A 25797-nucleotide genomic window follows, 5' to 3' on the forward strand; every position below is an offset into this window, starting at 1 on the left:
AAGCAAGGGCTCATGGGAAATGTAGTTTCTGCGACAATGTCGTACAAAGGAAACCAAACAATGCCACATGCGGATTGCGGAAGGCATAGCGCTCTCCCCCAAATGATGCTGTTTGAAATGAAACCATTATTCACTCCCAGGTAGCCTGTTCTAATCGTAGACGAATGCAGCAAAAGACTTGTAATGTCCGCGACAACTTTCGGCAAGAGGAGCAGAAAGTAGAAGAAAGAAGCGGGACGTCTTCCTTCGCGCGCAAACGTGGACGCGCATTTGATACTAAATCCGCTAGATTAGCCAACGCAAACCGAGGAAGGATGAACGCCTCGACGCGTGGACAATTACAAGGTATCTGCGACATGACTTGGCTCTTAGTAGGAACTTTTTAAGGATTTTACTCCTTGGAACTGTTTGAAGGAAATTCGCTGTAGTAATACTTGTATTTTTGCTTTTTGCTCAAGAAAGGAACCCCACTGGGTCGCCCTGAAAAGGAACAACAACAACAACAACGGCCGGGACACGTACTGCTTTTCACAAAATTACATGTATTGTTCGAGTGGGTGTTTAAAACGTTGCGAATTCCGGACAATTGACACCATTTGGGTGCCACGACTGACCCACAATGTCCAAAATAATGCTGAATTCTCTGGACGGGTCAGTCGAGAGTTTTAGGCTAAGCTAGGTTTGGACCAATATCAAGCTGTGGGAAACCATACGACTTTTTGGATCAAGTCTCCACTTCTCTGCCTTATACATGTAACTAAACACGAGGAAAAACATTTATTGAAGCCATTTGTAAGCGAAAAGTACAGATGCGACAACATGTCATTCTTTAACATTCGTAAAATCTTTAAACTGGGGACTGAGAAGAAGAAGAAACAATATGAACATGTCCGAAGAGATGAAAACCCGGAGGAGATATGGAACATTATTGGCGAATTGGGAGATGGAGCCTTTGGGAAAGTCTTCAAGGTAAGTCCTGAAAAACTGGTGACAGTTGTTTTATAGTCACTGTAGTAGTAGTAGTAGTAGTACTGTAATTTAACACCGTGCGTGTCAGATGAGACCCTTTATATTGTGACCCACCCACTGGTATAGTACGTAGTACTTCAAAGTCGTATATAGTATGGACATAACTGGTCAATACACGTGTGGCTAAAACCTTTTGTAGCCCAAACTGTACATTTTGTCGTGGCCCGGTGGAAAAGTGGATTCTTGTGCCACGGCCGCACAGTTCTGTGGTCGAGGGTTCGATCCCAGGTGGGTCCTAACTGTGTGGAGTTTGCACGTTGAGTGGGTTTTCTTCAGGTACTCCAGTTTCCTCCCACACATCCCAAAAACATGAATGGTAGGCTGCTTGAACACTCTAAATTGCCTCTAGCTATGATTGATTGTCCTTTGTCTCCTCGACCTCATTTTTTGTCTTGAGTTTTTTCCATGAACCAAAATTCTAATCTGGATCCGATGCGTGTATAAAGTACCCCAATATGTGACAGGAACGTTTCTGAAACAAAAATGGCTTTTTCCAGGTTGTCTTGATTTTCATTGACAACATGAGCTTCCACTTATTATTTTCAGTGAGTTATGTTAGAAGCGTGTGAATAGATGTTATTTTGAATCTAATCCATTATTATTTAACGGCAATGGCTTCAATTCAAAGTGAAGCTTTTTCAACATGAGGGTCAATTTTCCTTCCTCAGGCTCAGAACAAGCAAACGGGTGTCCTTGCTGCTGCCAAAGTTATCGACACAAAGACCGAAGAAGAATTGGAGGACTACATGGTGGAGATTGACATCCTGGCCTCGTGCGATCACCCCAACATTGTCAAGCTGCTCGACGCCTTCTATTTTGAGGGCAAACTCTGGGTAGGTAACTGATACAAGTGAAGCCTAAAACAAATATTTCCTGCTTTGCAAAATGTTGCAGCTGTTATGTCCTTTCTGTAATATCATGCAACATTTGGCCCCGCCTGAATGTTGCAAGATCTTTAAAGGCATTTCCAGCATTGTGAGTCTCGCCCTTGCTGTACGCTTATCAAGCGCCAATGCCAAAGTTCATGGGATGAATTAAATAGCTTTCAGCTGTTAATCATCAGACAGGTTTACTGTATCTCTGTCAGTATTTTTTATTTTTAGCAACACCAAATTTTACATTGTCACCTTCTAGTGATCCTCAATACAATAAACTTAGTTTTTGGCAAACGTGACCTATAAACCACAGCCTCCAAATTTGATAAGAAAATTGTATTTTTTTCACACCTGCTGTATTACGGGATTTTTACACAGAATGGCATTAATTAAAAATCTACAAATAAATCGCACTGGACACTTACCCACGGGGTTCAAAATGGTGCCAAAAAGTGACAGATTATAGTGCAAAAATGACGGTCTGTAGGGGCAAAAATGTATGTTTACACTGGCAATTTGTAAGACCTCTTTTATTGACCAACATTTTGGATTGTGATCATTCCCGTTTCGTTCACCACAACTCTGCACAATAATAATGGGCTTGAAAATCATCCACACTTTGTAAGAGGGCTTGTTTCCTCTTACGAAACTATAGTCTTTATATGTTCTCCATTTTAAAATAGTGTAACGTGTGTACACTGGGCCGGACGAGATGCTTTGGTCTTTTATCATTATTCTAATATTACCGTTTTGTCGGCATCCCCATTCTTGGATTCTTGAACAGGAAACGTGTGGACGTGTGCTTATTTATACATTCGCATATGTCCATCAAAGAAGCTGGCGAGGAAGCCACAGTCCCAGCCCTCCCATGAATGAATGATGCCGCTATTCTGTGGGAGCCATTGTACAACAAGTCCAGCTCGAAAACAACTGCCGGTTCACAGAAAAACGTGGCAGCGGCGTGCGTGCGTGCTTGCGTGTTGAATGGCCAAGATTGTTTTGAAGCTTGAGTCATTCCATGACTTGTGCAGGCTTTGTTTCCATAAGTAGATCAGTCTGGAAAAGCTCCTCAATCTTGGAATGTCATTAAACCTCAGTGAAAAGTTGATTCATCTGACGGCTACGCTAACGATGAGTTTTGTAACACAGTGACTTACTTTCGCTAAAAGTGTCGTGCTGAAAGGAAAATTGCAATTTTCTGTGTTGTAACTGACACCTGAGCTATGTTGGCTAATATTGCATAAATTAGCCGCGGACTCAATGTCACGTTTGGATTTAGCAAGATGCTAAAAGACTAGCCCGGTTTAAGATAAATCGAAAATATCCAGCTCGCCACATTCCCACGAGTGTAGCGCCTGTGACCATAGAAACTGTAATCCTATTTACAGCAGAAAGCCTATCATAAGAGGTCTAGCTAGTAGCTATGTGACACCGTTAGCACAATGTAACCCCAACTGGGCCAATCCTCTTACGGCAACAGCCCTATTCAAAGATTCCAAATGACTTTTAGGAGCTCAAAGTCCTTCGTTGGTTCATGTGGGCAAACTTTATGCTCAAATCCTCTTCACACGTTAGTTTCCGTCAAGAATCATTAGCAATTCCATTCGATGCTCAAAACCAGGGGTGCTCAAAATGTTTTGCTCAAAGATCTACTTTTCAAAGAGCCAACTTTGCACAATCTACCCGTGTTTTCTAGGCCAATGACAAAGCTCAGCATTTATGTATGCTGATGCCAGTAAGGGCCCAAAGTAGCGTAGCCAGGTAGTAATCATGCTTGGACTCGCGATGGCGCTGTTTCCCAGATCAAGTCTCATAAAATTTGATTGTATTGTTTTACTGGATCCAATCTTACTGTCCTGCGATCTACTAATTGTACCTTAGCGATCGACGTATTGAGCACCCCCGCTCTAAACTATTGGGTCATCACATTCTGACCACTCATGGAATTACAATATAAATGATTGGCTTGATACAGATTTTTTTTCATGTCTTTGTCAGCATGTCTTAATCAGCCAATGATCATTAACCGTCCATTTATTTTTTTGCTAAACCTAACGGATTTTTTTGGTTTATGTCATTTTTTTTTATAGATTCTGATTGAGTTCTGTGCAGGAGGTGCTGTAGATGCCATCATGTTAGGTGAGCACACGTTCTACTGACACCTTGTCCATCCGTAGAGCCGTGCTTTATTTGATCTCCATAAATCTCTTTATGTTTTTGGAACCGTCACACTGGCAGAACTGGAGAGGGCCCTGACCGAGCCGCAGATTAAGGTGGTTTGCCGGCAGACTCTACAGGCCCTCGTCTACCTCCACGACATCAAAATTATCCACCGAGACCTCAAGGCGGGTAACATCCTGCTCACTCTGGGTGGTGATGTTAAACTGGGTGAGAATTGGTCAAATCTTGTTGCCTTATCATTGTTGTTTGGTCAGTCGCTAACACATTCTTACAAGAGACCCCAAGAGAATAAAGCCCCTTTCAATTTCTTTGGGGGGGGGGGTATTTAAACATGCAAAGTTACAAATAATGACTCCGCAGTGCAACAATGTGGACAGAACTTGCATTGTGGTCCCTTGAATCTTCAGGCATTTTTCTCAGACTATGAAATTTCATCTCAGCAAATAGCGCAAAATCTCGGCGTAGAGCTACGTAATATAATGAATGTAGATTTTCCTGCGGCTAAGATCTCTCTATTCGTGTATTCCAGCTGACTTTGGTGTGTCTGCTAGAAACACCAAAACACTGCAGAGGAGGGACTCCTTCATTGGGACACCCTATTGGTAGGTATATAAAGGAGGAGGGGGGGTACACCCTCGACTGGTTACCAGCCAATCACCAGCCTCATATACACAAACAACTTTTCACACTCACAATTTGCAGTGTCTAATTAGCCTACCACATGCCTTTTTGGGATGTAGGAGGAATTCAGAAATAACCACTTGTCCACCGTACCGTCGTGAACACACGCCTAGTCACTTTGCCTTGTTTAACTCTCAAAAGAACACATTTTCTCACACACCAGCTTGTCGTAGACAATACACAAACAATTACAGGTGTGTTTGTATATAAAGTCACTTTTTTTGCCTCCTTAAAATCTGCCCATTTTACTCTTTTCATTCGAGGATGGCCCCTGAAGTAGTCATGTGCGAGACATCCAAGGACCGTCCGTACGACTACAAAGCCGATATCTGGTCACTAGGCGTCACTCTCATCGAGCTGGCACAAATTGAGCCGCCCAATCACGAGATGAACCCGATGAGAGTGCTTCTGAAAATAGCCAAGGCTGACCCGCCTACGCTCATGCAGCCATCGCGCTGGTGAGTCGCTCTCTTTCCAGCCTCGGAAAAATGGGGACTAGAAACTCCCCAATAGCCAAGAACTTGTTTTTTCTTGTTGTTGTTGTTGTTGTTCTTAGCAAAAGTTGTTGTATCCTTTCAGGTCCCCAGAATTCAGTGATTTCTTAAAGCGTTGTTTGGACAAAAATGTGGACAACCGATGGAACGCAGCACAACTTTTACAGGTGCCCCTCCCCAAATGAGCACTTATTAGTTCATAACAAGCCTTTTGTGTTGCTGAGTTAGCCAGCAAAACTATAAAAAAACAAAAATATGACGTAACAGAATAAGAAAATGCGAGCCTAAAGCACAGCACCTACAATAATAGTTATCTTTGTGATTTGGAAAATAAACATCTAATGGACTGTAGGGTTGCATAAGAGATGACTTGGTTTTTTTTATACAGATAGAATCAAAGTAGAAATGAGCCCAAGTCATTTGTCAACCATTTTCCTGTTTTTGTCTGCAGCATTCGTTTGTGTCCAGTGTGGCAGACTGCAAACCTCTGAGGGAGATCATCGCTGAAGCCAAAGCTGAGGTCACGGAGGAGATCGAAGAACACAAAGAGGAGGAGGAAGAAGAAGAAATCGAAGTCAATATGGTTTGTCAACCAGTTCCAGTTACACATTTTCCTACGATAAATGTCGCACGTTTGTTTCATCGCGATTGCAAAGGCTATTTCGTATCCTGGCTGTTTTTCTCGAGCTACTCTTGAACAAGGCTTGAGTTAGTAAGTTGATTCTCAAAAGGCTTCTCGCTACTTTCTTTGTACAGTCCGACCGCTACTTAGGAGGTTAATTGCTCCCAGAAGTGCTTTCGTAACTTGGAAGTAGATCCGCATTTTGCATTTAAATGCTCAAATTGGTTCCACCCTCCTCCATTTACTATCAACTAAACCAAGGGTGGGCAAGCTATTCCACTGTGAGCCACCCGTAGTCGGTGCAGGGGTGCTTTCCTTCTAACCTCTAAAGAGGAAAGCTTTCCACAAATATTGTATGTTGCAAGTGCAATCAGTGGATTGGCGTCAGGTGCTTCTTGTTACAGCCCAACCCCCGTTGCTTCAACTGTCTGTGCTCTATCGGTTTGGAACAAAAAGCTACACCCACAGTGGTTCTCCACGAGCGCTTTTCCCACCCCCGAACCAAAGCCTTTAGAAATGCACCAAGCCTCCCCATCTTGTATGAAAGATATGTGAAACGCCAGAAAATAATTTATTTCAATCATTTTTTTAAAGGAACACCAAACCTGAATATTTCGTACGTCGAGGCACCACTTGTATTTGTAAAACCAAATCTTACCCGTCTCTGCGACAGGGCCACAAACGAGCGGCCTCCGACGTCAGTGTCGTCAGCTGCGAGGATGAGAAAATTCCACTCTCGCCCGGCATCTTGGAATCCGTCCCCGAGAAGAGTGAACGTCAGCCCGTGGCCGCGCCCGACGAGATCCCCGCGCCCAAGCACGTGCCGGTCTCCGACTTTGCCCAAGCTAAAGAGAAGCGGAAGGTGCCGACGGACGGAGAGCAAATGGAGAAGCTCGAGAGAGCCTCCGCCAATCAAAAGGAAGCAAATGCCACCGAGGCTCTGGCCAATCCGGAGCCCGCCGGCGAGATTCCAAACGACGTGGCCAAGGACTCAGACCGGCACGGCAAAGTCACGTTACCAAATCAGAAGGAAGTTATCTCCAAAGAAGAAGCTGGAGAGAAGAAGTCTCCAGTAAAGAATGATAGCCCGAAGGAGAAGATTCTTCAAGACAAGGTGAAAGACGATAATTCCGACTCTGGTAGGAGCTCCGCTGCAGATAATAGCAGTGTGGACCTGAATCTGTCCATCTCAAGTTTCCTCTCCAAAACAAAGGAGCCCGGCTCGGTTTCTATTCAGGTATTACACAGCACGGATTTAGGATGAGCAAACTTTGTCCAAATGTTGAAGACCAAGCCACACACTTTCTTGTCTTGTTTCCCAAGGAGACCAAGCGTCAAAAGAAGACCTTGAAAAAGACACGTAAATTCATCGTGGACGGGGTGGAAGTCAGCGTCACCACCTCCAAAATCATTACGGACAATGACACTAAGAACGAGGAGATGCGATTCTTGAGGTACGTTCAGAGTGGCCTTATCCTTGGTCTCTGAGGCCAAGTACAATAAATGTTCCTCTTACCGAGAATTTCTCTCCCGTCTTCCGCCCGAGCAGACGCCAAGAACTCCGGGAGCTGCGTCTGCTGCAGAAGGAAGAGCAGCGGGCCCAGCAGCAGCTCAGCAATAAGCTGCACCAGCAGAAAGATCAGATTTACCGTCGCTTCGAGCAGGAGACCGCAGTAAGTTCCTATTCTTTAGCCCCTCCATTTTGCTTAAATCGAACTGCAGTCTTTTGATTTCTTCTTCTTCTCATGCTTTAACATTTTATCCACACGAACTAATCCTGCGTACTTCCAGAGCAAGAAGCGTCAATACGACCAGGAGGTGGAGAACCTGGAGAGGCAGCAGAAGCAGACCATCGAAAGGCTGGAACAGGAACACACCAACCGACTGAGGGACGAAGCCAAGCGCATTAAATCGGAGCAAGACAAAGAGTTGTCCAAGTACCAAAACATGCTGAAAAACCGCAAAAAGGAGGTCAGTGACGTCACGCCGCTTCTTGTGTGCACTTTTACGAGTGATTAGCAGCCGCTAAATTACACCGACATTTTCTGTTAAGTGTGCAACCTATCCAAACCAAAATTGATTCAGTGGTAAGAGACTAGCAGAAATGAAAGAGTCTAGCATTTTACTTAAAAAGCACCCTAGCAAACTACACGTTTATTATAACGCTACGTCACGCCTTGCGATATGAATGGAATTTACCATCACGCTGTTGTGCTATGACTCGCGTTTATTGCTCATGAATGTCCTTCCCCATCAAAAACAAGGTGAGAAATGCGATTGTAAACCGATTTAAAGAGGATCATTTTTCAACTACCCGGAGAGGAGGTAATGAGCTTGCAAGATGGTTTGCTTTCAAGTTCAACCTTATAGCCCCGCTTCCCCAACTCTTGCAGGGACTGTATAATAACATGCTAGCCACTAAGCACCTCCCCCTTCCACTTGCATGTGTTTGCTCTGTCACTGCCTAGTGTGGTGTTGTGTAGGAGTGTAATATACTTTGATCCACAGGGAGTGGCCCATGTTATCATTCAGTCCTTTCAGTTGTCGTCCTCTACCCTGTGTAATGCTCCCATACAGGATGTAAGTAAACTCACCTGTGTAACCCATGTATTTTAAAAGCATACTAAATGCATTCAAAATGAGAATGCAATGAATTCCGGATGTTGCGTTTGTCTATTCGCAAAAGCATCCGATATGCGCTGTAGGAGACTGGCAATCATAAAGTCAAATATGTCCCAGGTGTCTTGGTATTGTGCATTTTATGAATCATTTAGGCCATAGGTCAGTGGTTTACGAGAAGGTTATTATTGACTTTGTTCACCTCAAACGGTCTGACGTACGGCTTTCTTTGTTGGTAAACAATATATTTTTATTTGACGGAATAATTGGTGTTGGCTGGTGTAGATTGATAGATCTGTAATACAACTTCAGGAACAGGTTAAGAAAGAGTGAGATCAATTTAATAGGAAATAGGTTTATTACCAGGCTGCCGGATGGGGAGAGAGCCCTAACAGTTGTGAACCGCTCACAGTCTGTTGTCCTTGCAACTCTCTCTCCGAATGAACAGTGGGTCCGTCTTTATATAGGCAAACGGGGTAATATTTCTAAGACAGCAATGTAGGACAGAGTTTATGCAAGCAAAACTTTGGGCTAATATGGTTAGACATTTGCAGGTTTAAGTTTGTGCAAACAAGATGTTTTTATAGCTCACACAAGCTGCCACAGCCTATCTTATATTGAGCCATGCGAACATACAATTACAAAGCGAGTTGGCCACATCGCGCAACACAAGCAAACAATTGCAAAGCCAGTTAGCCAGCCTATCTTACATTTTGCGATGCGAACAAACAATTGCAAAGTCAGCTAGCCAGCCTATCTTCCATTCAACGAACTTAACAAACAATTATTAAGCCAGTTGGCCAGTCTATCCCAGATAGATATTTTTGTATTTTAAAGCCACGGGCGTGGCAGCATCAAGAGAAATCCTTGGCTCAATGACTTTTGTGCATTGACAGGAGCAAGAGTTTCTTCAGAAGCAGCAGCAAGATCTGGACAGCGCGCTCAAGAAAATTATCCAGCAGCACAAACACGAGCTGGCCACCATCGAAAGAGAGTGCCTCAACCACAAGCAGCAGCTCCTCAGAGGTAATCAACACCACTTTGAATTTGCAATTTTATTTTTTTGGGCTAGAACCAGAGAAAAAAAGAAGGTCCTGATTTATTTTTGATGACATAGTTGCAAAATTGGAACAGCCTTTGAATGGGAAACAAGTTCTCGATAGGCATTAGCCACTCAGAGTGTTTTAAACAAAAACTGATTGTGCAATGTTTCGGGATATCTTTGATTCTAAATCTGTCGGAAACCATCTTTATACCCGTGTATTTTGGTGGAGGTAAACAATACAGTGGTTGCAATTCCGCTTCTGACCACTAGTTGCCGATTCCTTCAACTTCTGTTATATTGTCTGTCAGTGGGTCTCATATGCCTTTTGATCCACTCGTTGGGTGTGTGTGTGCGTTTGTGTGTTTCTGCACACAGCCAGGGAGGCAGCCATGTGGGAGCTGGAAGAGCGCCATCTGCAGGAGAAACATCAGCTGTTCAAGCAGCAGCTCAAAGACCAGTACTTCATGCAAAGACATCAGCTTCTGAAAAGACACGAAAAGGTGGGCCCGATTGTGCCACTGTTGTTGTTTTTTTCAACTTACGTCACGCGCCAACTCCAAGGACCGACTGACTGTCACACTTGGCCATTTTGTGTCATATGCTAGATCCCGCTTGCGCTTCATGTAGGCTCGCTACAACAAACAACACGTGCTGTGCTCTTTTTCTTAACTCTGAGCGTCCCACTAAAGTCTAAAATATTGGGTGTCGTGACTTTGTTCCCTGGCAGGAGATGGAGCAAATGCACCGCTACAACCAGCGACTGATCGAAGAGCTGAAGAACAAGCAAGCTCAGGAACGAGCGCGACTGCCCAAGATTCAGCGCAGCGATGCCAAGACGCGCATGGCCATGTTCAAAAAAAGTCTCCGCATTACCACGGCTGTGATGAGCCCAGAGCAGGAAAGAGAGAAAATTAAACAGGTAACAGCAACATTTGCTAAACTACTATTTGATTGGGGGGAAAGTCCTGGCGGCTTTTTGGGTTATTTTATGCACTGCAAAATTATGGCACAGCGGTATTTTCAACATAGGAAAAGTAACTATGTAGCAAAAAATAATGCCATGTCCCTTAACCTCTCTGTTACTCAAACAAATCATTTTATGCACAAATTACTTGGTTGTTGGACTTGACTTTTTAATGATTCTCTCCAGATAGAATACGACTTGTGTACATTAGAAAGCTGTCCTTTTTTTTGTTTTAGTTTGGCGCACAGGAGGAAAAGCGCCAAAAGAACGAGCGACTACAGCAGCAACAGAAACACGAGAATCAGATGAGAGACTTGCAGCTCCAGTGCGACGCCAACATTCGAGAGCTGCAGCAGCTGCAGGTGCCCTTTTGGATCAGCCATTTCTTTTTTCCTCCGTGGAAATACAAGTAACGCTCCGTGCAACCACGACAGAATGAAAAGTGCCACCTGCTGATTGAACACGAGACGCAGAAGCTGAAGGAGCTGGACGAGGAGCACAGTGTGGAACTCAAAGAGTGGAGGGAGAAGCTGAGGCCCAGAAAGAAGGTAAAACTAGCCCCAAAAACATTTTCGGCCCACAAATTGAGCCAAAAATGACAAGCTACAAAAAGGACGTGTTGGGTTCTGCATTTTTGCTCATATTTTAAGAAATTCCAAAAAGATGATGATGATAATTGCTTGACTGTTTTTTGTTGTTGTGTACCCAGGCCCTGGAAGAAGAGTTTGCCAGGAAGCTGCAGGAACAGGAAATGTTTTTTAAGATGAGCGGAGAGTCGGAGTGCCTCAACCCGTCGGCGCAGAGCCGCATTTCCAAGTTCTACCCCATCCCCAGCGTCCAATCCACCGGCTTCTAGACCAAGCCTCGGCCTCGGCAGATGGGATCGTGTGCCTTTCTTGTCCTCGCCCGTTTTTCTCATTCCGTTCCGTTTCCCCATCTAGCTCCTCGGAGGCGTTGCGCTGTCTCTTGGTGCATTGGCTGACCTTCTCGTGGAATCAATGCAAGTGTATTCCCAAAACAGTCCAGTGCCTGCACAATTGGAGGTTGCCAGCATACATGGTATGTTTTTCTGCTCCATCTCCGGTTTAGACAATTGCAATGGGATATCCACTCCAGCATTTTCTAATGGGTACACTTTGGGAAATGGAACTTGTATCTCTCTTTTCTTAAAATGTAAATTATGGTGTAACACATTTTTCTTTCAATCCGTTTTGAGAATCTAGCAGTTAAAGGCTGGTGCCATTTTTTTTTTTGTCATAGAGCAGTGGAGCTGTAAACTTCAATTTTCTTCTGACTAGACCTTAAAAAAATGATGTGATGTGTAGTGTCCAATAAATAATAGCACCACTGTGTTTTGTAATGAATCAGCATTTAATGACCAGAAAGACAGTCAGCATTGTCCCATTATTCAGTCATGGGTAAGAAATATGACAAATGCATGATTTTATCATGATGATGTGACATTTGTCTTTTCTTAATGATCCCCCACAGAAAGCATTTGATTACCATGTGTCTCGACAGTCTTAATAACTTTGGAAAGGCTATTTGAGGAAGATTTTTGGTGGCTTTACAAATCCTGAATGCGAAATTGTTTCATTACTCAAAGGAACAGAAGGTGAGCTCTTTGCGTTTTGACTACATCTTTCTAATTGCAGGCCTGACCGGTTTAGGTTTTGTTTGGTTTTTATCTATCAACTCATTTCCTCTTATCTTTCTATTGTGTGTTAGTGAAGGTACTTGATTGTATGGCACGTAAACCAAGTTTTGTGGCCATTTTTACAGTGACATAACTCCGTAGCACCCCTGTTCAGTAAAAGCTGCCACCTTCTCCATGTGATTTTCTTCTGAATGTCCATTTTAATCATTTATATCAAAATAATGCAATTCCAACAAATAGTTTCAGGTGGCCTTGTGTCGTGTAGCTTTTCTTTTTTCCCCTCTGTAAATAAACTTTTGTCTGTAGCGCTAATGTTGTGCTTAATTTTGATTCCGTCTGCTCTATTTGACAGTGAATAAAAGTGCTAGTTTGAGCTAAAAAAAAAAGTGGAAGTCAATCCTACAGCCTTGAAACCCAAGATTGCTAAGTGGTCCACTAAATGAGTTTCAACCTAAATTCCCTAGCACATCATTGAAAATATTAACACGCTCTGAATATGATGACTGCACTTGGTGTGAAGCGATCTGTCTAAAACTACACTTGCTTTGAAATGCATATTCAGTATGATCATTGACACGTAAGCAGAAGCAGAAAATGTCCCAGAGACTGTTGCCAGGCAGAATATTGCGCGTCCGTCGTGGCTCAGACGCCAGCAAGCCTCTTCGCTCTCCTGGAAAATGTGGAGTAATCTAAAATAAAGGCTTGAATTAGTCGCAAAGTATAACAAATATTTGTGTGCATCAACTTGTTTATAGGACGGATAGGTGAAATTAGGTGTAGCGCATTGTCATTGGTTTGTGGCATTCACTAAATTCAAGTCAGACTGACAGAGAATTGGGTATTTGTGTCCCAAATGAATAAAAAAAAATCAAGCTTGATCACTGACCTATTTCTCCTTTGGGTCCTTGTTGCCCCGGAGAACCCCGCTCACCTGCAGTCAAACAAACAATCATTTAGGCTCGATAGAAATTGAAATTAGTGGGTTGCTTCAAAGACGCCTCTGTGCGCCTCGTCACACTCTGGCCTTCGTTTAGCAACTGTTATAAATGATACCTAGTATAGACAATAGTGGGACATTTTCTGGAGGAAAGTCCCTGATTGTTTTTCCGATTGACGTAACGCCTTCTTAGGGGCTACTCTTTTTGATCAGTTGACTTCAAGGAGTCTGCCATTGCCCTGCCAGGACTGTTTTGATTTGAACAGCTCGGGCTTCGGCGTTTTCAATGACCAGTAATGAGTCTCCGAGTACTGTAAGATTATTTTGGAGACATTCCTACCTCTGTCTCCTTTTGGCCCTGGGAATCCCATTTCCCCTTTTTGTCCTGGTCTTCCCGGTGCTCCAACAATGGCACCGTGAGCTGTAGGAGCAACGTTGAACAGTGAGCTGGCTCAGGTCTAGCGCTTCATACCATTCAGTTCTTCCTCAATATGCCAGCAAAAGCATTGTTTTACCTCGGACAAATTCCACGATCTCGGTGACGTTATCTCTGGAGCCGAACAGGCGACTGTATCCGGGGGCCCCCTGGGGCCCGGGGAGTCCCGGTGGCCCTGGAACCGCGCGTTGATAGTCGCCGATCAGACCACGTGCTAGAAAAAGACATCACGGCCACGTATGATTCCATTTCACTGCGGTTGCACCATATTTAGCTTAACTTGACGCGTGATGGCTTCTTACACTGGAGGTATTGCACCAAATGCGTGTAGTTGCTATTTGAAGCATATCCGTGACCTTGGCCAGGAGGACCGGGTGGACCTTGTGGGCCTTGGAACACGTGGCTTGTGTAGTCTCTGATGATGTCGCGTAACACGCCATTAGCTGCCAATGAGAGATGAAGAGTGCGCGCTTGGTTTAGTGGCATGAAGTCTTTTGGTCCTTGTTTGGAAGTCAGTCACTTACTTCTTATGTACTCCACCAGATCTGTTGCATTTCCCTGAGAACCGTACCAACGGGTGGACCCCGGAGGTCCCGGGGGTCCCGGTGGTCCTCCGGAAGCCCCGCCACGGCCGTACGGATCCCTTCCGGAGTCATACAGCAGACCTTGGGCTGAGGGTTTAGCACCGCACCGTCAATCTTTGTGTCATGCTGATCAAAAGTCTCCTCTTGCTCTTAATCTCCAGCATCGTGGCCTCAAATTTGAAAGTTTACTCACATTTAATGTATTCCACCACATCCACCACGTTATCTTGAGTGCCGAACCACTGGCTGCGTCCGGGACTTCCCGGGGGACCGGGAGGTCCCTGAGGCCCTCGTGCCTCGCCGCCCGACTCCCTCGCCACATCCCTGAGCAGGCCGTGGGCTGCGTGACCATGAAAACCACATACGTTTAAGTACTCGGCTCTTATTAGGGTTGCGTTATCGTCTTGGTCACCTACTCTTAATATAATCGGTTATTCTGATGGCCATATTGGAATAGTCTCCGGTATCCACGTTCCAGTTCCTTCCACCAGATAGACCCGAATCTCCCTTCTCTCCTGGGGGGCCCGGGGGGCCCTGTGGACCAGGAATGCCAACCACACCTCCTCTTGTCCTGCCACCTTAAGACACGGCAACATTCCCAGAGAAGGACACTAGGGTTTTGGCTTCAAAAGTATTTGAACAAAGCCCGTTACTCGTTGCTGACGTGTTCTCGTCTACCTGATACAATTGTTTCACTGTAGCTGCCGCCATTGTTGTAGGAAATTTCCGAGACGGGACCAGGTGGACCTACGGGTCCAGGAGGGCCAGGTGGACCTTGAAGACCTCTACCGGCGAAAGCTTTCAAAGGTAAATGTGGGATTACATTGCCGCTCAGTACGAGGTTGTAATTGTTTTAGGGTAGGCCGGGATGCTAATTCTCCACTCAAACTCACTTCGCATGTATTGTTGGAAATCCGAGCTCAAGTAGTTTCCATTTCCCGGTGGTCCAGGTGGACCGGGGACACCAGGTGGCCCCTGGGGCCCAACGGCTGTATGATGCTCACCTGATTGGGCATGAAAAAAATAAGGCTCTGTTGCAAGAAAAAGAGCAATTGATGAAATGATAGTTTCTCTTACTTGACAAGCCACTTCCATGTCCGGAGACACCCACCATGCCCCTCTCTTTTAACGCAAATACCCAACAGTTAGAAATAATAATATGCACCACAAGATTCTTACAGAATAGGGCTTAATGGGCCCCCGGGGTGCTGCTTCATTGTACCTTTCATCAAAGCGAGGGCCCGTTCAGCCACCTCCAGCATGCTAAATCGGTAGCTCCCGTGACCCGGCGCCCCAGCAGGTCCTGGTGGACCAGGAGGACCGGCGACATATCTTCTCACGTCCTCTCCTGCAAATCCCGAAACCAAAAAAAGGAGGCCCAGGCGTTGGGCGTGTTCCATTTGACTGGCTTTCCCATGGCGTCGTCCCCTTGCGAGAACTCCCGAGTTGTTGAATAAGACCTACGCTGCAAAAGGGCCACGAGTCCGTCGACAGAAATGGAAGCACTTTGAGCACCACCACCACCGCTGACCGATCCGGAAGCCCCAGCGAATCCTCTGCCTTGACCTGAACCAGAGGACGGAGCACGGACGATGACGGTAAGGAAACCTTTTGTTTGCAGTCATTGAAGCGCAATGGCGCGTCCATACTTTGCAGATATACGAGGACTCTGTTCGCCACGTCATCCACCAAAGCGGCGCCCGTGACCGCCGAGACACCCGGAGCTCCAGGAGGCCCCGGAGGTCCTACCAGGTACTGCTTGAGGTTTCCATCTGGATGTCCAAACAAATTCAGGTACAGTAACAGTAATGAGGATTGAGTCAGTACTACAAGGTAGCAATACACCGATAATGGAAATGATTGAAGAGGCTACATCTCACTCTGAATGTACTCTGCAATGTACTGGCCCATTTCACTGGAACCCGATGCACGCCAATCTCCTCCAGGTGCACCTGGTGGCCCGGGAGGTCCGGGTGGTCCTCGTCTCGATGTGCCCCCTGTTGCCACCAAACGAGCATTGATCCAAAAAGAGTATCAGGTTCAGTAAGATACCGAAGCTGGGGCTTTGCTTTGGACAAGCAGGGTCACCGCAGAAACAATTGTATTTAGCTTTTTTTTGTCGTAAAGGTACAATTGTTTAAAATGTGCGATCTGTGCACGATTGCTACTACTTTGCTCCATTTGCTAACCGCAGTCAAATAATCAGATAACTTTATTCATCCCGTATTGGGGAAATTTCACTGTCACAGTAGCAAGAGGGTGAGAATACAGACACTGACTCTTTGGCCCATTGCAGGGAAAAGGACGCCGTCAACGGCAGCCGATGAGTTAGCGAGGGACGTGAAAAAAGATCCAAAAACCAACAAGAGGTCACCCGGAAATGTCCCCAAATCATCAGAAAGCGACCAACAAACCCGGAAATGATCTGTAAGTACCCCAAGTGACGCACGCACTCATTACAATGGCCGGCCAGTTAACTTTACGGGCCAAAAACAAATGGTGTTGATGCAAGACAATAATTCAATGACATACATTTTAGTGGATAGAGAGGAATAATCTTACCAACGGCGACTCCAGAGAATCCTGAATCACCTGTGGAAACAGCAAAAATGATTTACATTTGAATCCGAAATACAGTACAATATGGCAGTCAGTGCATATTCCCTTAATGTTGTTTGTTTAAAGTGAAGTAAGTTAAGATGAGTTAGTTCACTGGCACAATATTTGCATGTTGTGTTTATATCTTCATGAAATTGTCCAAATGGGGCCTGGTGCCCAGAAAAACTCTGAGGTCAGGGTGACTTGGATCCAAATCCGTAGCCTACCTGGAAAGCGGAGCACGTACCTGGTTCTCCCGGAACTCCTGGCAAACCCGGCTGACCTGCTTCTCCTGGAACAGGTCGAACGGAATTTATTTAGCACGCTTTGGGAGTTAAGAGTGGGTTGGTTTAGGTGCGGGAGGCATTTGCATGTTCATACCTCGGTAACCTCGAAGTCCTTGGTCACCTAATCAGGATGAGAAGAAACATATCAAAGTGTCCTACTCTAGTACAACAGCCATTTCTCAATTTCACTTCTGAGTCAAGAAACAAATCATGGAACGTGCTTAAGGTGACATGAGAATTCCTCAGTCTGATCTGGTCTCAAAAGATTTTTTTTAAAAAGCTACTGGACAAGAAGCCAGGTACAAATGGAAAACTCTGACGAAGATAGCTTACCCTTTGGACCCTGAGGTCCAGGAGATCCTGGTGGACCCGGCGGTCCGGCAAAAAATGTTTCTGCGAGAGGGAACAAAAAGGATGGGCCATTCAGTGTGATCAGGTTCACATTTTTTTCTTCACAAATGAAAATTCCCAAATCCTTCACCCACCAGATGAAGGCACAAAGTTGCCAGGTTCTCCTTTGGGCCCCGCGGGTCCAGGGAGTCCAGTACCTGTAAATCAGCGTTGAAGTTAATAACCAAAATATACCGATCTTTACCGATCTGGCTATACCTGCATCTCCAGGGGGACCTCTACGCCCAGGAGGACCTTGTCTTGTCTCACCTAACAAAGAAGGATCATCAAGAAGGCATCCTTTCTTGGAGGAATCCGACTTTGGAACTCGCAACCTACCTGCAGGACCTTGGAGACCCGGAACACCTGGCGGGCCCGGGGGTCCAGGGGGGCCAACGTATCTTGCCGATGAAGACAAACCTGTTTGAAAAGAATGACTGCTGTATCAAAGGACTTCTTCCAAATGATGGGACGACAATTTTTGGAAGGCCAATGAAACGATAGCGCCACTTACTACTAGTTCGGGTTGCGCTGACACTTTCTGAACTGGTGGCACTGATGGCAGCTTCTCCCCTCTCGCCTTTCTCTCCTCGCTGACCATCTCGTCCTTGAAAAGGATCACGTGGGGGTGATGGAGACAAGAGTATAGCGCCCTAACCCCACAATGGATCTGTTCCTATTTAAAAGCACCAACCCGATGAACCGGGAACTCCAGGAGGACCTGGAGGTCCACTCGGTCCTGGCGGCCCGGGCATGGCCACCCTTCCGGAGCCAACTACAATCCAAAAAATTGGATGTGAAAATGATTTCCAATTTGTCGCGGTTCATTTTCCATGTGAAAAGTCTGGGAAAGTCTTACCTGAAGAGATGACTGATCCAGCTGCACCCATTTCACCTGACAAGGAGTTCACCATTTTTACCAGCAGATATGGCAAACGGGTCGCATTTTTTTTAGCAAAATTCTGACGGCAATCCCATTTTTTTTTACGGAAACAAAAACCACAGATGCAACGAAAAACAGGCAGCAACCAAGACAAAAAACAATTCTGCCACGACCTCGTGTTTGCTTTTTTGGAACGGAAAAAAAATGATGGCTATGGCTCAGCTCTGACAACAGCTTTTTCCCCTTTTCCCCTTTTTACCTTTTGCACCTGGCTGTCCTGGAATTCCAGCAATACCTGCAGAGAGGGGTCGTGGTCATTTATCCAATTGCAATTCTGAATACGTAGGGGTCCACTTATTCATCATTGCATAGTTTCCACACCTGGAGATCCTTGAATACCTTGAGCACCTACAGAGAAAAACGTCAAATCAAATTGAAAGTGTGGTCAGAAACCCATGAATCGAACCACGAGGGGGTACCTGGACGACCATCAAGTCCGGGAGGTCCGGGTGGCCCGGGTGGTCCTCTCACACCAGTACTTCCCACGGAACTGCCATCAGATGTACCATAACCTGCCGTTCCCTTGGATCCCTTTTGTCCATCTCTTCCTGGTTCCCCTTTTTAATCCAATCAGACACAAAAAGTGACCCTTTTTTATCCGCTTGTGTTGTTATTTGTATTTTAGCACATATTATACTTGTCTGCTGTTGGAGACGCACCTGTGGGGCCACGTAGTCCCCTCTCTCCCGCGGCGCCATTGATTCCCGGCAAGCCCGATGTTCCTAATTTGTCAAATCAGATCATTTATTGACATGTTTGCCTATCAGCTGCACATCGTTCATAGAAGTAAAGCAAGATTGTTTGAGTCGACGTAGCGCCGTATACAAAAGCAGTGGCAAAGTATTGCTTAGGCGTAAACCTTTTTGTCCTGGAAAGCCGCGATCACCCTGAGAACCCTTTGTTCCGGGAGTGCCTGTCGAAAAAAAATGACACTCCTCATTTTTGACCTTTTATACATTGGCAAAGTCCGAAATGTATCCCGGGATGGGCGAAGTCGCTGGAGGTGGTTGACATTGACCACTGACCTCTTTGCCCCGCTTGTCCAGGAGCTCCAGATGATCCCGGATTACCGTTGGATCCTGTCCAAAATGGCTTCCAATTTCAAAGACGGAACACCTTTGCTAAATGGGCTCAGCGCGAAGCCACGTTTACCTTTTTCTCCTTTGGTTGCGTAGCTGGGCTGTCCAGGATTTCCTTGGGGGCCCATTTGGCCATCCGTGCCCTTCTGACCCGGATATCCCTGAGGACCTTGATCACCTAGAATAGGGTAAGACCTCCTGTCTGTTTGTTTTTGTTTTGTTCTTTTTTGAACAATGCTTTTGACCACAATACAATAAGTTGAATTTCAATTGGACTTGACGTGTTCTCAAAAGTACCTTTTGGACCCCTGGGTCCTTCAGTTCCTGGGTTGCCCACCCGCCCAGATGGACCTGAAAAATGATTCCCTTTATCAAGAAAAGGGCCATACTAACATGGCGTGCGTCTAAGTCACAATAAGTGAGACGTTCTTGTGATGTCAATTCGGGAGCAAAGTTCCTACCTGGTAGGCCAGGGAATCCAGCATCGCCTAGAAGAAAAGTTCTCTACTAAATGACCAATTCATTTTCAATGGGAGTGGATGCCACAACTATGTCAACTGATTTCGGGTTTACCTTGAAGCCCAAGAACACCTGGATCCCCTGTGATGAAATCGTGATAGTCGTGATGCATTTACAAAAAAAAACACCTTTTTTCGTAGATGCGAAAACAGACCTTTTGTCCCGGAGTCCCCCTTGGCTCCTTTCAGCGTGTCTGCAAATAAACGGGCGTTTAAGTTCACAGAAGGCGACAGCCGACGATCTCTTCCCCAAATTTCCAACCTCTAAAAGCATCGGAGCGCAGTTCGGCTCGAACCAGCTGTTGGACGCTTCTCTGGAAGTCCTCGGAGCCGCGGGAGGCGCCGATTCCGTTCTCCGTGTGGCTCCACCCGGAATAGCTCCTGTCCACGTGTTTGGAATCCAGGGGATCCGCCAGGTTGATGCCCGAAGAGGCGGAGAGACGCCCGGTCCTGGCCGAGGCGCTGCCGACGCCGCCGATGGCCTCCAGGGCTTCCACTCGCTTCTTCAGACGTTTGACCTCCTCGCCTGAAGGGTCAGAAGACATTGGCCAGAAATGCAGGCCGGTCTCTTTGGGGTTAAGCCAAGTTGCTCCCTACTCAAAGCGATGAGTCCGAAGAGAAGACCCAGAAGGAGGAGGAGCCCCAGCAGGATGCCCAGGAGCCACTTCCACCAACTGCAGCGGCAGCATCGGCTCAGGCCGAAACAGGGGCCGTCGTAGCAGGCGTCTGGAGGGGGGGTGGAGACCCCCAAAAAGTTATTTTCATTCATTTAAGAATGCCTGACCATTAGTTGTGGATTTTCATTCTTCACACTTGGTTCCCTATGTTTTCGTACCACAAAAGTGAACATTTACCATACCTGCGCAGCCAACTTTGTCTTTGGAGCTAAATTTCAGACCTGAAGCTGTGGGCAGTAAAACAACAGGATAACGTATGTAAACATAAAGATGTCCCAAACGGTTTGAGATGGTACGCCGCACCTCTAGCCTCCCTTTCTTCGTACACCAGGCTCGTCGTAAGCTTTTGTTTCTCCCTCGTCAGCGAATCGTCCGAGTAGACGGCTGTAAGGGGAAGACGTCAGGCAAACGGCGTCAAAAGCATGCCTGGGGTCGCCGCGTTCGGTTGTTCCGTGTCGCCAGCCTACCAGAAGACATGGTTGAAGTCGCGGGAGCCACGGACGTAAAGTGTTTGCCCGTGTCTTTGCTCATGATCAGACGCTCCGTCTCCTTCTTCACAGGCGTGTTGTCCTTTTCGATCATGGCGAACTTGGACTCTTTGACCACGGTCTCCTCCGTCAAAGGACTGCTGGGACGTGCTGGGGCAAAGTGGACCATTATGCCCGTGAGGATGTCCAGCAACATTTTCATCAAAGGTAGGACCATTTTTCATTTAGAGCGAGAGCCAGCCTTTAGAACGTTATGAGGAATTTCAATGATTCTATGATTTCAACTTGGCTCATCCCTATATTACATTTTTAATTCTCCCCAAATTTAAATTCAATGTATTTGTCCTACCAGTCCTGGCACTAACCAAGCACTGTACAGCAAAATGGCCAAAACAGATGTAATTGTTCACTTCTCTATCAATTCAATTGGAGCTAATAATACAATTACTCCAATCCAGGCATTTTATTACCTGTGATTGTGCTGATTCCAGGAGAAGAAACATTTTTCTGCACACCATAAACTAAAAAAAGAGGGATAAATCATTAGGCCATTAGGCGGAAACAAATCTGAATTGCCCGAGATGTCTTACTTTGTTCGTGTGTGTGTGTGTGTGTGTATTAATTGTAACATATAATCGTTGAACATAGGCCAGGTTTGGTTTTGACCCAGTGATTTTCTTGCAAATGACCTAAAGTTGAAGTGCTCACTGGGCCCCGGCCGAGACCAAACTTGGGCCTTAGGGACTAAGAACTTGGGGCTGTTCGTAAGAAAAGGATTTCTCCCGTAAACATTGACGATCTCCGCAGCAGAAAGGTTGCACAGGGAATGACTGGATAGATAAATGTTGGTTCTGGCATATTCCAAATTGAATGGAAGTTCACTGCGCCGGACGAGCGTACCTATTGGCGCAGTGGTTGCAACGGGAGAGTGGAGGGCAGAACCGGTGGTGCTGACCAGGTTATTCTGAACACCGTAGACTGGCACTACGGGGGCAAACAAACGCACATTCTTATGAACAACCGGGACTGTTTGAAGGACAAAGACTCACCGGTGCTGTTGACGGAGACCCCGCCGTGCAGCGGGGAAGAGCTGAAGGCCATGTTGTTCTGAATGCCGCCTCCCATGCCTCTTCCTCCGCCTCCACCTCCACCTTGTTGGGTGACTATGAACAACAGATCCAAAGACTGAATGCTAACCAGCGAGTCACATCCGCAACAATGAGATGTGATTTGACTGACCCGAGTGGTAGGTGGTCGAGGTGGCGGTGAGCTTGCTGGGTTCGCTACTGTAACCGTAGCTGCTCTTTACACTGCTAACGTTGCCAGGCCAAGCACTACCGTAGTAGTCGGGAGTTGCGGACAGACCTATTGTGGGCACAAAGAACTTGATATCGGGGCTAAAGTCGAAGATGAAAAGCAAGAAGAAACAAATACACCCAAAGTCGTACAGAATGCGAAGATGTGGAATGTATGGATCACAATAAAACTCCACCTGATTTTGAGCTTTCTGTCAAGCCCATCCTCGTCTCCACACTCGTCTTGCTGGGGACAAGAAAGGAGTTGTTGGAGGACATAATCGTGCCACTACTCTCAGACATCAGCCTGGCGTCTCCGCCGGGCTTCTTGGGGACAAGAAAGGAGTTGTTGGAGGACAGAATCGTCCCGTTACTCTCAGACATCAGCCTGGCGTCTCCGCCGGACTTCTTGGGGACAAGAAAGGAGTTGTTGGAGGACACAATCGTGCCGCTACTCTCGGACACCAGCCTGGCGTCTCCGCCGGGCTTCTTGGGGACCATCGACGGAGAGAGAACGGCGCCGGCGCTCTCGGACGTGGTTCTGGTTTCCACGCTGGCCTTCTTGGGGATGGGCAGAGAGTTTGGCGAGGCCTGGACGGCGCCACCGGCGCCGGAGCTCTCGGACTGGCTCCCTCTCAGAAGACGCTTCACGTCCCCCAGCTCCGTCCCTGCCAGAGGAACCGGGTCGGATCGGCGGGCACGGCTTTTAGGCCAAGACGTGGATACTCACAACTTGCCGGAGGAGAAGCGTTCTGAAGCCTGGCTCGGATCTCGCTCTCTGAAATGGGAAAAGTGCGTTGCAAGCCGGAGGTGATGACAAAAAAATAACACGATTGACGTTTGAGAAAAGAAGAAGTAGGGCTAGCTAGCATTAAGACTTTGAACTGTTGCGGCTTATTCTGGTGTGTCCCCACTAGAGGGCAGCAGCATAAAATAGTCGTACAGACAGAAATGAAAACATAATGTCGTTCTCGTCATCAAAGTTTTCGAAACGGGAATAGAATAAACCCCCCAAATGCTTGCAAAATCTCCCTGTCCTAATGCCGCCAAAAGTCGATCTTGATGAATTTATGACTTGTTGGAATTTCCCGCGGCAGAGTGGTTGGGAAACCCGGATTTGATTAGCGCTACCACGCAGAACTTGAGTGCGCACCTCGACTCGGAAGTCGTCCTCGTGTGATGGAACCCGATGTGACCTTTGAAGAACCTGCGATGGAAACAAGATCAACGGCGAGCCAACCCACGGTTTTCACCAAACGCTTCAGCGGGACGGACTCCCTTACCATATTCCTTTCTGGAATGTTCTGGAGAGGAGTCTGTGCCGGAGCTCTCTGAAACATGCCAACGCATCCAAATTGGACATGTGTGGCCTCTCTTGCCCTACAATGACTCATCAATCTCGAAGGGGAACCAAAGGATGACTCACCGTCAAACACATCGTTGTGAGATTCTGCAGTGTTCGTCAAGATCTTCCTCTCCTTCAAAATAGAAGAAGAGGCAACCGCGGACGCCGAACCCCTGCTGCTTTGGCCGAATCCATCCGCGCTGTAGCCTTTGGACACCCTGGAAAAGCTTACCGTACCCGGACCCCCTTCTCTCTTTTCTTCCACGGTCACAAATCCAGAAGACATGCTGGAGGAGCCCAATTGGCCCCGGAATCCCGTGGCCGAACTCATGAGGCGGCCCAATGGCCTTTGCCTGGCGAGCTAGCCGAGCGGTTTCCTCAAGAAGAAGATCCAATCGGAACTGGTTTCGTCTTAGCGGACGGCGAACGATGAGCTGGGGGGGACAACAGAATTCAACGTTTCATAATGTTAGGTCTTTTCAAGTCTAGGATTCCACCAAGAACATAGCCCAGGGCTGAAAATGACTGATCCGTTAGTTATTTGCCCATTTCAAGTCCAAACCAGTACTGACAGACAAACTTCATGACGCTGCTTTGAACGGCAACATTTTCTTTGTGATATTTGATGATTTTTTTAATGTCTGTGCTATCATAGGCTCCATTTTGTACAAAGGAAAAAAAAAGTAAGACCTATTTTCATTTGGGATCAGTTGTAGCCATCAATCCGCTGTTTCCAAACAAACAAACTCGCGTCAATACAAGACTTTTATTCTGAATAAATAAATCGAGACGACGAAGAAGAAGAAAAAAAGCATATTTTTACTCTCGTATCATTCCTTTAAGGACAAATTGAAAGCATTTTTAAATGATTTTCCACGATCTAAATATAATGCAATGGCACTTTTTTTGAAGTGGTTTCTCCGGGGCAAAGTCTTCTCAGAAGCCGACATGCCAGCCATTCAAATCACAAGTGGGAAGAGGGTGTGGCCTTTTATGCACTCCATAAGCATTTTACCTAAAGAGTTCCACTCCATTTTAATTGTTTTCAAACATGTTTGCTATTGAAACATGGATTGTCCTCACAGTAACGTCATGTCATTTTTCCACTCACAATTTGCTCATCATCAAGTGATGCAGCCACCATCAAATGGGCCTTCATCTTTTCCAAAAAAATGACACATGGGCTTTATTTTTGATGTGATGACTGACATTCACTCACAATTCTTTCATTTCTACCAAATGTGCCGTAAAACCCGGATATCATATGAGCCTCTGCTCTATATTGAATGTGTTTTTGTAAAAGCGATCGCTCTCTTTGCAACTTCTAGCATCATCAAGAAAGGCACTCGTATGCAGAAATACCAATCAGAAAATAACTCCATATTGAATGGTGAGTCACACACATATTTTTGAAATGTCATTGAAATTAGATTCAATTTTTTTGCATTATGCGCTGCTATTTTAAGACTTGCTAAGTTTTCTTCCGCACAGAAAAATGAGTAAAATGACTCATACCTGCTTCTCCGATGATTTCTCCCAAACAGAAAAACAAAGAAAATCTCTCCTGGCAAGGGATAAAAGACACGTGCTACAAGGATATGCTGTGTTCGCCCTGGCAAATTCCTGCTGATTTGATGTACTAGAAGTTGTGCGAGTCTTTCCTCCAGCTGACAAGTTCCAACAAAGTACGCAAAAGGGGGCGTCGTCTACTTTAATAGTACAGGAAAATTAGCCGCGGGCCTAAATACTCAGGAATACATGTCGCTTTTCAAATAGTGAAAGTCAGTAAATATTCATTAAATGAATGTTTTCTACGAGCGGACGAGTGGTTTGCACTTTGGCCCCACAGCTCGGGGGTCGTGGGTTCGATCCATGGTTTGTGGAGTTTGCATGTTCTCCCTGGGCTTGTATGGGTTTTCTCCGGGTACACCCATTTCAGTTTCTAATGGCTTATTTGCAGTCAATTTCATGTTTCATTTGACATTGTTGATTCTAGGATCACTATCTAAATGTGGATTTTGCATCACGTCCAACTCTTACACCTTGTGAAAGC

General features: G+C 46.0%; 2 protein-coding genes across 4 annotated transcripts; one reads left to right on the top strand and one right to left on the bottom strand.

Annotated features, from left to right (window-relative positions):
• Positions 1-38: 38 nt before the first annotated feature.
• LOC144077064 (STE20-like serine/threonine-protein kinase) lies at positions 39-12479 on the top strand. Of its 2 annotated transcripts, none has more exons than XM_077604514.1 (19): positions 39-345; positions 459-969; positions 1698-1862; positions 3995-4043; positions 4143-4292; positions 4615-4687; positions 5030-5224; positions 5346-5427; positions 5712-5843; positions 6556-7119; positions 7206-7336; positions 7432-7555; positions 7674-7853; positions 9398-9527; positions 9922-10046; positions 10274-10465; positions 10747-10872; positions 10945-11058; positions 11220-12479. In XM_077604514.1, exons 2-19 carry the CDS (start codon positions 820-822, stop codon positions 11364-11366), a joined length of 2829 nt encoding a protein of 942 aa, XP_077460640.1. In that variant the 5' UTR covers positions 39-345; positions 459-819; the 3' UTR covers positions 11367-12479. The 2 variants fall into 2 exon arrangements, with proteins under 2 accessions (XP_077460640.1, XP_077460641.1); XM_077604515.1 differs by having other exon boundaries at positions 463-969.
• Positions 11861-25376, bottom strand: LOC144077059 (uncharacterized). Of its 2 annotated transcripts, none has more exons than XM_077604508.1 (51): positions 25260-25376; positions 23826-24178; positions 23683-23730; positions 23553-23606; positions 23130-23177; positions 22597-23067; positions 22344-22469; positions 22154-22267; positions 22005-22088; positions 21575-21625; positions 21084-21254; positions 20920-21000; positions 20799-20843; positions 20537-20665; positions 20202-20465; positions 20095-20133; positions 19995-20021; positions 19883-19909; positions 19719-19772; positions 19495-19599; positions 19368-19421; positions 19202-19255; positions 19002-19064; positions 18762-18899; positions 18664-18681; positions 18542-18577; positions 18259-18294; positions 18094-18174; positions 17914-18006; positions 17739-17819; positions 17619-17669; positions 17495-17557; positions 17343-17402; positions 17104-17130; positions 16970-17014; positions 16687-16716; positions 16005-16121; positions 15774-15896; positions 15589-15690; positions 15347-15472; positions 15202-15246; positions 15018-15128; positions 14803-14922; positions 14541-14702; positions 14318-14464; positions 14065-14211; positions 13843-13983; positions 13620-13754; positions 13445-13525; positions 13054-13098; positions 11861-12856 (listed from the first exon to the last, which is right to left on the bottom strand). In XM_077604508.1, exons 2-51 carry the CDS (start codon positions 24073-24075, stop codon positions 12810-12812), a joined length of 4767 nt encoding a protein of 1588 aa, XP_077460634.1. In that variant the 5' UTR covers positions 24076-24178; positions 25260-25376; the 3' UTR covers positions 11861-12809. The 2 variants fall into 2 exon arrangements, with proteins under 2 accessions (XP_077460634.1, XP_077460633.1); XM_077604507.1 differs by having other exon boundaries at positions 18664-18690.
• Between the last annotated feature and the right edge of the window lie 421 nt (positions 25377-25797).

Source organism: Stigmatopora argus, chromosome 7 (genome assembly GCF_051989625.1).
Source record: "Stigmatopora argus isolate UIUO_Sarg chromosome 7, RoL_Sarg_1.0, whole genome shotgun sequence".
NCBI classification, from domain to species: domain Eukaryota; kingdom Metazoa; phylum Chordata; class Actinopteri; order Syngnathiformes; family Syngnathidae; genus Stigmatopora; species Stigmatopora argus.

Coding starts and splice junctions, on each gene's coding strand:
- LOC144077064 (XM_077604514.1), top strand. CDS start 820: ATGTCATTCTTTAACATTCGTAAAATCTTTAAACTGGGGACTGAGAAG. Junction 7,556..7,673: donor GCTTCGAGCAGGAGACCGCA/GTAAGTTCCTAT, acceptor GCGTACTTCCAG/AGCAAGAAGCGTCAATACGA. Junction 10,047..10,273: donor TTCTGAAAAGACACGAAAAG/GTGGGCCCGATT, acceptor GTTCCCTGGCAG/GAGATGGAGCAAATGCACCG.
- LOC144077059 (XM_077604507.1), bottom strand. CDS start 24,075: ATGAGTTCGGCCACGGGATTCCGGGGCCAATTGGGCTCCTCCAGCATG. Junction 21,626..22,004: donor TGCAACCACTGCGCCAATAG/GTACGCTCGTCC, acceptor CTCTTTTTTTAG/TTTATGGTGTGCAGAAAAAT. Junction 15,691..15,773: donor AGTCCTCGTATATCTGCAAA/GTATGGACGCGC, acceptor CCTCTGGTTCAG/GTCAAGGCAGAGGATTCGCT.